At 36.3% G+C, this 11,695-nt stretch overlaps 1 protein-coding gene and 1 pseudogene across 1 annotated transcript; both read left to right on the plus strand.

The window, feature by feature from the left end:
* The first annotated feature begins 1,026 nt into the window (after positions 1-1,026).
* LOC122450510 lies at positions 1,027-1,966 on the plus strand (annotated as a pseudogene).
* A 6,512-nt stretch (positions 1,967-8,478) lies between these two features.
* On the plus strand, positions 8,479-9,438 carry LOC122449363 (olfactory receptor 8K3-like). Its single transcript, XM_043480876.1, has one exon. It carries the CDS (start codon positions 8,479-8,481, stop codon positions 9,436-9,438), a length of 960 nt encoding a protein of 319 aa, XP_043336811.1.
* The last annotated feature ends 2,257 nt before the right edge of the window (positions 9,439-11,695 follow it).

An 11,695-nucleotide genomic window follows, 5' to 3' on the forward strand; every position in this document is an offset into this window, starting at 1 on the left:
AACATATATTAGTTAGTTAGTGTTAGTCGTTCAGTTGTGTCTGACTCTGCGGCCCCATAGACTGTAGCCTCTGTCCATGGAATTCTCCAGGCAAGAATACTAGAATGAGGAACCATTTCCTTCTTCTTGGAACCTTCCTGACCCGGGGATTGAACTTAGGTCTTCCACACTGTAGGTAGATTCTTTACTGTCTGAGCCATCAGGGACTGTAATTTGATAATGTAATTATGTTATTGCTGGTTTTTAGTCACTGTCATGTCTGAAGCTTTTGCAACTCTATGGACTGTCACCCTACCAGGCTCCACTGTCCTCAGGATTTACCAGGCAAAAATACTAGAGGGGGTTACCATTTTCTTCTCCAGGAGTTCTTCCCAACCCAAAGATCGAACTAGGTCTCTTGCATTAGCAGAAAGATTCTTTACAACTGAGCCACCTGGAATCCCCAATTATGTTATCATTATATAAATGACATCCTACAATTTTAATAATCATCTGTAAAATTAACATATAAAGTAGTTACTATTTTTTTTTTCATTTTTACCTCCTATATCTTTGTATCTATTTGTATCTGTCTATAGAAGTCTTTGTGAATCTTGACCCTATTGATATTTTGTGTTTGGTAAATTTTTGTTTTTGGTGTTGGGGTGCTGATTCCAGCAGCATCACTGTACTTTAACCATTGGAGGCCAGCAGTAGCCTCCCTCCAATATCTGCAATTACTGCAAACAAATTTCTCAAAAGATTATCAAAGTTATTTGGAGAACAGATCTTCAACAGTTGAAAAACCACTGATTTATTTCTATTGCCAACCCTATTTCTATCATCACTGATTATCTATCATGTATCTATCATTGCTATATATATTTACTGTGGCAGTTAGGATCATTTTAAAATATCCCAAACTAGAAATTCAAATTTATCATATTTATATTAGTTTTGTGTGCTAAACACTACCAGATGATGCTATATGACAGCTACTGACTATGCTGATGTCTTTATCCAGAATAGGTTTTCTGGTAAACCTTGATGGAAAAGCTCAATCAAACAGTGCTGAGCAAATTCATCCTCATGGGACTCACAGACCGCCCTGAGCTGCAGGCTCCACTGTTTGGGCTCTTCCTCATCATCTACATGACCTCAGCGGTGGGCAGCTTGGGCATGGCCATCCTCACTGAGGTGGAGTCCAGGCTGCAGACACCCATGTGCTTCTTTCTCAGACACCTGGCCCTTACTGATCTCAGCTATTCAACAACTGTGGGACCTAAAATGTTGGTAAATTTTCTTGTGGATCAAAATAAAACCTTCTACAACTTTTGTGCCATTGAGGGAGCTTTCTACATTATGTTCATTATTAGTGAGCTTTTTATTCTGGCAGCAATGTCCTATGACTGCTATGTGGCCATCTGTCACCCTCTTCTCTATACAGTTATCACGTCAAAAAGGGCGTGCGGGATGCTGGTGGCAATCGCCTATGTCTATAGCACATTTGTGTCTCTTCTAATCACTATAAAAATTTTTAATTTATCCTTCTGTGGCTACAATGTAATCAGACATTTCTACTGTGACTGTCTCCTTTTGATATCTTTGTTTTGTTCAAATACATGTGAAATTGAACTGATTATTCTGATCCTTCAGGTTTTAATTTAACTTCATCCCTGCTAATAGTTCTTGTGGCTGACCTGCTTATTCTTACAGCTATTCTAAGGATGGACTTTGATGAAGGAAGGCACAGGGCTTTCTCTACATGTGGATCCCACTTGACTGTGGTTACAGTGTTCTATGGGACTTTGATATTTACGTATGTTCAACCCGAGTCCAGCCATTCCTTTGATGCTGGTAAAACGCATCTATATTTTACATGTTGATCACCCCCATGTTAAATCCCTTGATCTACAGCTTGAGGAACAAAGATGTAAAATATGCTGTTCATAGACTATGGGAAAAACTATGTAATATCTTTTCTTAAGTTCATTTTGCTGTGTGGTTCCTTGAATTAGGCTATGGACATTGAAATTTTTTATAAGTTTTCTCAGAGGGAAATGCAAGGATAAATGATTTCAACATACATATAGAGATTGACTTCTGCACACCAGTTAAACTTCTGAGTGCTCTGAACATATTAATAAATGAGCAGTATTCTAGTTGTTTTTGTCTCCTTATAATGAAGTCTGTTGCTGCTGCTGCTGCTGCTAAGTCGCTTCAGTCGTGTCCGACTCTGTGCAACCCCATGGACGGCAGCCCACCCCGCTCCGCCATCCCTGGGATTATCCAGGGAAGAACACTGGAGTGGGTTTCCATTTCCTCCTCCAGTGCATGAAAGTGAAAAGGGAAAGTGAAGTCGCTCAGTCGTGTCCAACTCTGTGCGATCCCGTGGAGCGCAGTATGAAGTCTACTCTATGACAAACAGGAGTCTTGCCTCTCTTTCCTTTGGCTCACTTGCCACAAATTTGGTTAAAATGTGTATCATGTTTTGATTAAGATACATTGTTTGACTCTATGCGTTTGGTGATCCTGCTTGGAGAAAGCAGCATGAGATGATTCTATGATTTGAATGGTGATAGTTCTAGTGAAAGTGTAGTGCAATATTCTGTAATCTATAAATCTGCCATGTCTTTTGAACATACTTCTTACATAACTCTCTTTAACTTTCCTAATTTTGTTTTTGCTTATTTCGATTACTTTTTAACATTCAATAGATTTATTTACATCATAGAGATATTGGACTGTTTTCTATGTACATCATCAGGATTTAAAATAATCAATGCTACAAATAAAGTTTGAATAAAAATAATTTGTAAGAATAATCAAGTGAGAATAATTATTATTTATACCTTATAAGTCATTTTAAATTATTAATGAATGTATATATATATCTCATCTATTCATATATAAACATAAAAAAATGTACATCTGAGATTATGTATAATGAGCAGAAATACACAGGGATGCAAACAGTACATGTATTTGAAAAGATAAACTGTGAATAAACATAACCTAATATCCCACTCCTAGAATACATGTTAGAGTACCTTTGATTATCCTTCAGATTATAAACCAAAAAAAAAAAAAATACTGAGTTACAGATTTGTATACTTTTCATTCATTTAAAACTTAATCACATTATTAAGTTGATAAATAATATATCAGAAAATATACTACTTTCCATAAGATATAAAAATGTAAAAATCAGGAACTGCTACATACCATAAAAAGAAGCTCAGTGTCATTACACATTGAATACTTTCAATTTAGATTTCAAATAGATAACACTATATGTCAACTAGAATACACAGTAGTTTGTGAGTATTTGGAGGAACCTAAACTTACACATTGTTAGTAGAAAATAAAATGGTATAAATATTTTAAATCCATTTAAGATTCACTTTTTTCTTCAGCAACATACAGGAGCTCTATTTTTAATTTTTTGAGGAACCTCCATACTGTTTGTTATGTTGGCCGTACCAATTTCATTTCTATCAACAATGTGGAAGGGTTCCCTTTTCTCCACACCCTCTTCAGCATTTATTGTTTGTAGAGATTTTGATGATGACTGTATGTGAGATGGTATCTCATTCTATTTTGATTTGTGTTTCTATAATAATTAGCAAAGTTGAGCATGATTTTATGTGCCCATTGGCTATCTGTATATCTTTTTAGAGAAAAGTCTATTTAGATCTTCTGCCCATTTATATTGGGATATATATATAGTCCATGGAATTCTCTGGGCCAGAATACTAGGGTGGGTAGCCTTTCTCTTCTCCAGGGGATCTTCCCAAGCCGGGGGTCAGACCCAGGTCTCTTGCAATGCAGGTGGATTATTTATCAGGTGAGACACAAGGGAAGCCCAAGCTGGTTTCCTCGGGAAGCCCAAGGAAATCAGTCCTGAATATTCACTGGAAGGCCTGATGCTGAAGCTGAAGCTCCAATGCTTTGGCCACCTGATGCAAAGAATTTACTCACTGGAAAAGACCCTGATGTCGGGAAAGATTGAGGGCAGGAGGAGAAGGGGACGACAGAGGATGAGATGGTTGGATGGCACCACTGACTCGACGGACATGAGTTTGAGCAAGCTCCAGGAGTTGGTGATGGACAGGGAGGCCTGGCGTGCTGCAGTCCATGGGGTCACAAACTATTGGACATGACAGATAAAAAATGTGGTATATTTATAGAATGTAATGGTACTCAGCCATAAAAATGAGTAACAGTGAATGAAATAATGGCATTTGAAATAACATGGATGGATCTAGAGACAATCATACTCAATAAAATAAACAAGGCTGAGAAAGACAAATGTTGTATGATATCACTTATATGTGGAATATAAAAAGAAGTGATTCGTATGAAACTTTATAAAGAATGGAGATAGGCCCTCAGACACAGAAGATAAACTAATGGCTACCTGAGTGGGGAAAAAGAGGGTAGTTTAGGAGTCTGGGATTGACATAAACACATGACTATGTATAAAATAGATAGCCATAAGTACCTATTACATAGTACAGAAAACTATACTCAATGTTTTGTAATAGCCTTTGAGGGAAAAGAAGATGAAAAAAATATAAATGTTTACCTATGACTGAATCACTTTGCTATACACCTAAAACTAACACAGCATTGTAAGTAAATTATTCTTCAATAAAAATATAAAAAAAATTGTCTTAAAACTTTAAACATATCTCACCTGTGACATAATATTTATCCATTCTACTGCCTTGTACTTACCCAAGAGAAAGGACAGCAGATTTCTTTGTATGCAAATGTCAATGTTTGCATAAATATAAATGTTTATTTATATTAGTCAGACCCTGGGAACCATCTAAACGTTTCTATACTGAGGATGAAAGTAAATCGTGACAAGTGAATTTCATGCTGCTATAAAGAGTAATAAATTATTGGAACACACAAAAATATAATGACTCTCAAAAATAATTAAGCATAGTAAAGGATGACAGACTTAAAAGATCAGATAATCTAAAATTTAGTTGCAAAAAAATTCTAAAATGAAGATTCATGTATAGTTGCACAAAGCAGATCAAACAAGAAATCTCAGAAGTTAACAAAAGATGTCATACAACGCATACAATGTGGGAAAAACAAAGAAATTAGATTCTCTTATAACTACAAATGACATGTTTTCTAACAGAAAACCTCAAGGAACCCGGTTATAAATGTGAGTTCAGGAATTCCCTCACAATTGTGAGTTCAGCAAGATAAAAGGATACAAACTCAACAAGCAAATATCTTGTCAATGCATATATTATATATACATATATACATATGAATATATTTATATAATGTATAACATGCAAGAACCAAAAATATGCATATATGTGACTTCCCAGGTGGTGCAGTGATAAAGAATCGGCCTGCAATGTAGGAGACACAGGAAACGTGGGTTTGATCACTGGGTTCGGAAGATTCCCCTGGAGGAGGAGATGGCGACCCACTCCAATATTCTTGCCAGGAAAATCCCATGGACAGAGGTGGGGTACAATCCATATGGTTGAAAATTGTCAGATACAACTGAAACAACTGATTATGTACACATGCGTGTGTATATATACATACACATACACATATACATATGCCATTTACAATACAAAGGGTAATGAAATAGTAAGAAACTCAGAAAATGTGCAGGATGTGTATGTTGAAAAGTATGCTAGTTAAAGAAATCAAAGATCTGAACACATTCTAAGACATACTGAGCTCATAGTATAAAATGTTCCTAGATGGGAAAGAAAATTAGAATAGGAATTGGAACTGGACAGAATGAAATAAATGAAATGCTGCACTATGCCATTAAGGGGAAAAAAATCAAAAGAAGTTGTAACTAGTCGAAGATGGCAACTAACTATGAAATGAGAAAAATGAGCAAGTAATGTCTGCCTCAGAAGTGAAGAAAAACAGCGAAACCAACTAAATCAAGGAAATAACAGGCCACATTTACCTAATGTGTAATTTTAACTCCTTTTAATTTTTTTAAAAAAATGATATATTAAAAAAGAATTTTGACATGTCTCTACCATGTCACCCCTTTGAGGAGACCATTGTGGAAACGGGCCTTTCTTAAATGTATTAATACAACATTTGAATGAAGAGCCCCATGTGCTAAAAGTGGGAAGTTAACTAAGAGTGAAAAATAGGAGTTAAATAAGTACTAAACTTACTGATGAATATAAATTGTCCTTGGCGATTATTGAAAGACCTCCAGACATTTTGTTGTGTTCTCCTAGGCATTAGGGCTAATCAACAAATTGCTTGACATCTCCCCAGGGAGAGTCTCAAAGGTGAGGGAATCCATATATTGTTCTCACAGCCATGTAAGAAATACAGGAAGGAGTCAACACAGAAACTTCATTACAGGTAAAAATAATATTTCATGTGGTACAGTATGCTACCAGTATCCACAATATTTCAGCGACATTTGCCAAGTTCCACCTTAATTCTATGACATAGAATCTATATTTAGTTATGGGATAGGGGTGGGGTGGGAACTGAAATAAATCACATGTATTACATCCTACTTGACCTGCTCCTCACTTACCCATCACTATAGCCCTGACAGAGGCATAAAACCACAGTCCAGAGAATATGCTTATATGAGGAAGAAAATCTCTTTCAGATAAGTTACTATCACTATTAGAAACAAATAAACATTAAAAAACCCACAAAACTAGGTATTTGACATTTGAGAACTATTTCCAGGTAAGATAGACTCACTGAACTATTGAATCTTCATGAATCTTTCCCCAAAACTGTGCACACTGTTTTCCATTACACATGGTCATAAAGAGTTTTAGATAATCCACACTATTGCCCCAGATTAACCCTTAGTAGTTGTTGTTCAGTCGCTAAATCCTGTCTGACTCTTTGTGACCCCATGGACTGCAGCATGCTATGCCTACCTATCTTTCCCTGTCTCTTGGAGTTGGCTCAAATTCATGTTCATTGAGTTGGTGATGCTATCTAGCCATCTCATCCTCTGCTGCCCTCTTCTCACCATAAATGAAGGCATTGCAGAAACTGTATTTACAGGCATGTATGTCCTATACATGGACATACGTGTCCTATAATAGTCAGGTATGTCCTAGTATGATTCATCACGTAAACAAATTTAATTCCCACTGTGGTCCATTATGTATTTCTTATTCATACACTTATTCATGCCTGTCAGGTGTGCTAAATTTGAGTCAGTACCATCTGAAGGAAAAATATCTTTCACAGACTATGTTTTGAGTAGTGGGTTATATGAACGTTGGGAATTTTTGGATTGAAAATTTATTGTATCATTAGTATATGCATTATATTCTAGACAGCATATTAAAAAGCAGAGACAATAATTTGCCAACAAAGGTCCACCTGGTCAAGGCTATGGTTTGTCCAGTAGTCATGTATGGATGTGAGAATTGGACTATAAAGAAAGCTGAGTGCCAAAGAATTGATGCTTTTGAACTGTGATGTTGGAGAAGACCCTTGAGAGTCCCTTGGACTGCAAGGAGATCCAACCAGTCCATCCTAAAAGAAATCACTCCTGAATATTCATTGGAAGGACTGATGTTGAAGCTGAAATGCCAATACTTTGGCCACCTGATGCAAAGAACTGCTTCATTTGAAAAGACCCTGATGCTGGGAAAGACTGAAGTCGGGAGGAGAAGGGGACGACAGAGGATGAGATGGTTGGATGGCATCACCGACTCAATGGACATGAGTTTGAGTAAACTCCGGGAGTTGGTGATGGACAGGAAAGCCTGGTGTGTTGCAGTCCATGGGGTCGCAAAGAGTCAGACACAACTGAGCAACTGAACTGAACTGAACTATATCCTAAGATTGATGAATTTTTAAAATGCCATCATGTGGTTATATCTTATAAAGAATAAAAATAGAACTTTAAGGAATAGTGCAATAATTATCCATAATACCTAAAGTTTTATGATTGTTTAACTTCTCTGTTTTGTTTTGTTATCTATATTTGCTTATCTCTGTCTAGTTGTCTGTGTTTCTTTTTTATTTATTATTATTATTATTATTTTGTCTAGTTTTCTATGTTTCTATACCTATACTATAGTGTTTGTCAACCCAAATACTATTGTGACTACTGGCTCAATATTGTTACAGGTTGCATATTTGAAATGTTAAGATATTGAGCTCTTTATCTGACATAAAAACATTAGAATCCAATAGCATTTCAACTGTCAGTTATGACAGCCAAAATGTCTCCAGACAGTGGAAAAATATTCTTGGGGGAGCAAAGTCACTCTAACAGAGAATAGCTGATCTACCTTCGTATTTCCTTCTGTCTCTATTTATGTATATTTTAATGTGTGGCAGGTGGACTTACTTTTAAATATTCTAAACTGGAAATTTGAATTTATCTTACTTACCAGTTCTGCATACTAGCCCATCTAAGAGGATATTTTACACAAAATCTATTGACTCTGCTGCTGTGTCTACCCAGAGCAGGTTTCCTCATAAACCTGGATGCAAACACAGAATGGAACAGTGCTGAGTGAATTCATCCTCACGGGAATCACAGACCGCCCTGAGCTGCAGGCTCCGTTGTTTGGGCTCTTCCTCATCATCTACGTGACCTCCGTGGTGGGCAACTTGGGCATGGTTATCCTCACTAAGGTGGACTCCAGGCTACAGACACCCATGTACTTCTTTCTCAGGCACCTGGCTTTCACTGATCTTGGTTATTCAACAACCGTGGGCCCCAAAATGTTGGTAAATTTTGTGGCGGATCAAAATGAAATCTCTTATTACTTTTGTGCTACACAGCTCACTTTCTTTCTTGTGTTCATTATTAGTGAGCTTTTCATTCTGGCAGCAATGTCCTATGACCGCTACGTGGCCATCTGTAACCCTCTGCTTTACCCAGTGGTCATGTCGCAAAGGATATGCCAGGTGCTGGTGGCAATGCCGTATCTCTATAGCATATTTGAGTCTCTTCTTATCGCTGTAAAGATATTTGACTCATTATTCTGTGGCTATAATGTCATCAGACACTTCTACTGTGACAGTCTCCCCTTGTTATCTTTGCTCTGCTCAAATGCAAATGAAATTGGACTGATTATTCTTATCTCAGCAGGTTTTAATTTGATTTTCTCTCTTCTGATAGTTCTTGTGTCTTACCTTCTTATTCTTGCATCCGTTCTCAGGATGAGCTCTGCTGAAGGCAGGCACAAGGCTTTTTCTACCTGTGGGTCTCACCTGACGGTAGTCACAGTATTCTACGGGGCTTTAATATTCATGTATGTGCAGCCAGAGTCCAACCATTCATTTGACACAGATAAAATGGCATCTATATTTTACACTCTCATTATCCCTATGCTAAATCCCTTGATTTACAGTTTTAGGAACAAAGATGTAAAACATGCCCTACAAAGGATGTGGAAAAGAATATGCAATTCTTTCTCTTCAGGCTTCTGTACAATATGAATCTATACTTTGGGTGATGGGCTTCAAGACGTTCTCTGTGTGTCTCTAAAAATAATAAAAAGTATGGAAATGTTCAACACATATTTAGAAATTGCCTTCTAAGGGCTAGTCATACTTCTATGTGCTATATATACATTAGCACCCAAAGGGGAAAATATCTGCCTTTCCCGAGGGGAAGAGATGAATTACAAATATAATTAAGTAAATAGCACCATACCTTAGAATGAGTTAGGACTCTATAAAGGCAAGTAAAGAGAGTTGAATGAGGAACAATAGCATATGCAAAAGGATTCAAAGAATTATTGTTATTCCCAACTATTAGAATAAATTTCCTAGTGTCTACAGGTGTTTGTGCATGTACATGTGGTTTTATGTAAGCACACACTTCTGTTTTTTATTCGCTGTACTTTTCTATGGCATGCATTAAAATTAAACTTATGGTGGTTTCTAGGAGGCTCAGTGTAGTACAGTGATTTGAATTCATCATTCATCTCAATTGATACAGATGCTCCCTTATCACGTGGAAGATATTAGGATCCTGCTCTGCTCTGATCAGTGAAATTCCTTTTATACATGAGCCCTAGGAAGTCCTTAGACTCAGCACATTTAGCAATTCAGTAACTCACAACATCTTATTTATCTAAATCAGACCGTTTCTCTGTAAATTCAAGTTCAGTCACTCAGCCATGTCCAACTCTTTGCTAACCCATCGGCTGCAGCACACCAGGCTTCCCTGTCCCTCACCAGCTCCCAGAGGTTGCTCAAGCTCATGCCCATCAAGCCAGTGATGCCATCCAACAACCTCATGCTCTGACGTCCCCTGCTCCTCCCGCCTTCAATCTTTCCCAGCAGGAGGGTCTTTTCCAATGAGTCAGTTCTTCGCATCAGGTGGCCAAAGTATTCTCTGAACCAGATACATTTTCTTAATTGTTTTTAACAATATTCTACACTTGGAAGTCACTCAGAGAGTGGGCCTTAAGTATTTTCACCTCAGAAAAAGGAATGGTAATCATGTAACATGAAAATGTTAACTAGTGCTATATTGTGGCCATATTCAACTATATAAATGCATCATATCAACATGTTGTAGACTTTACATTTACACCATATTAACTGTCAATTATGTCACAACAAACCCAGAGGGAAAAAAGGTAAATTTCTTGAGAGTTTGCTGTGGAAGCTTTGAGTTATACTTTTATATTTTATTGGGATCTTGATTCCTATCTGCTTTTTGATCAAACAAGATAGTTACATTTCCTTATCTGTCTGAAAAACAAAAATATTGCTTATTTAAAATTTGTGTTTTAATTATTTTTGTACTTTTGCATAAGAGGTCTACTCTATGCTGAACTAGCTTTGTGCGTCTGTTATGGGATAACCTTCTTCAGTATTGGTTCATAAGAGTGTGTAAAAACTCTTTTACTATATATGTATGCATATATGTTTATTATATTATATATTGTATTGTAATATGTTTTATTATATTCTATAATTTTTATTTTATTGCTTGATTGCCATGATTTGATCATCTCTTTGTAGCAAACACAAGACAAAATTCCATGATTTGGTCAATATTTCTAAGAAGAATGTAATAAGATATCTAACAATTTGTTATATATATAATATGTGTACAAATATCCTCTTCTTTTTTTTTCCATTTATTTTTATTAGTTGGAGGCTAATTGCTTTACAATATTGTAGTGGTTTTTGTCATACATTGACATGAATCAGCCATGGATTTGCATGTATTCTAAATTGTCACTTTTTTGTTTAATTTTTTATTTTTAACATTTATGAAATTGTGTTTACATCATATAGAGACTGCACTGTTCTTTGTTCATTATCCTTAAAAACTCAAAAACATTTTCACTAAATCAAGAAAAAGGCAAGTAGGACTTATCTTTCCCATGATATTGATATTTTAATGGAGGTGGTATTCAATATGGCAAAGAAAAAAAAAAAACAGTCCATATTGGAAAGAAGGAATTTAAACTGTGTTTTTTAGTACATGATGAGATTGTACAGGTGGAAATATAAACTATAAAAAAACGCATTGAATTAAAAGGTGAATTTAGGATGTTTCAAAGAGAGATCAGTACACACAGTAATTTTTATTTCTATATCCTACAAATGAAAAATTAGAAATGGAATTGTTAAATGCTATTTTTGTTCAGTCGACAAATCATGTCTTGACTCTTCGCGACCTATGGACCGCAGGATGCCAGGCCATTCCCTCCTCATCATCTCCTAGAGTTTG

The sequence above is a fragment of the Cervus canadensis genome, chromosome 11, assembly GCF_019320065.1.
Source record: "Cervus canadensis isolate Bull #8, Minnesota chromosome 11, ASM1932006v1, whole genome shotgun sequence".
NCBI lineage: Eukaryota > Metazoa > Chordata > Mammalia > Artiodactyla > Cervidae > Cervus > Cervus canadensis.

Coding starts and splice junctions, on each gene's coding strand:
- LOC122449363 (XM_043480876.1), top strand. CDS start 8,479: ATGCAAACACAGAATGGAACAGTGCTGAGTGAATTCATCCTCACGGGA.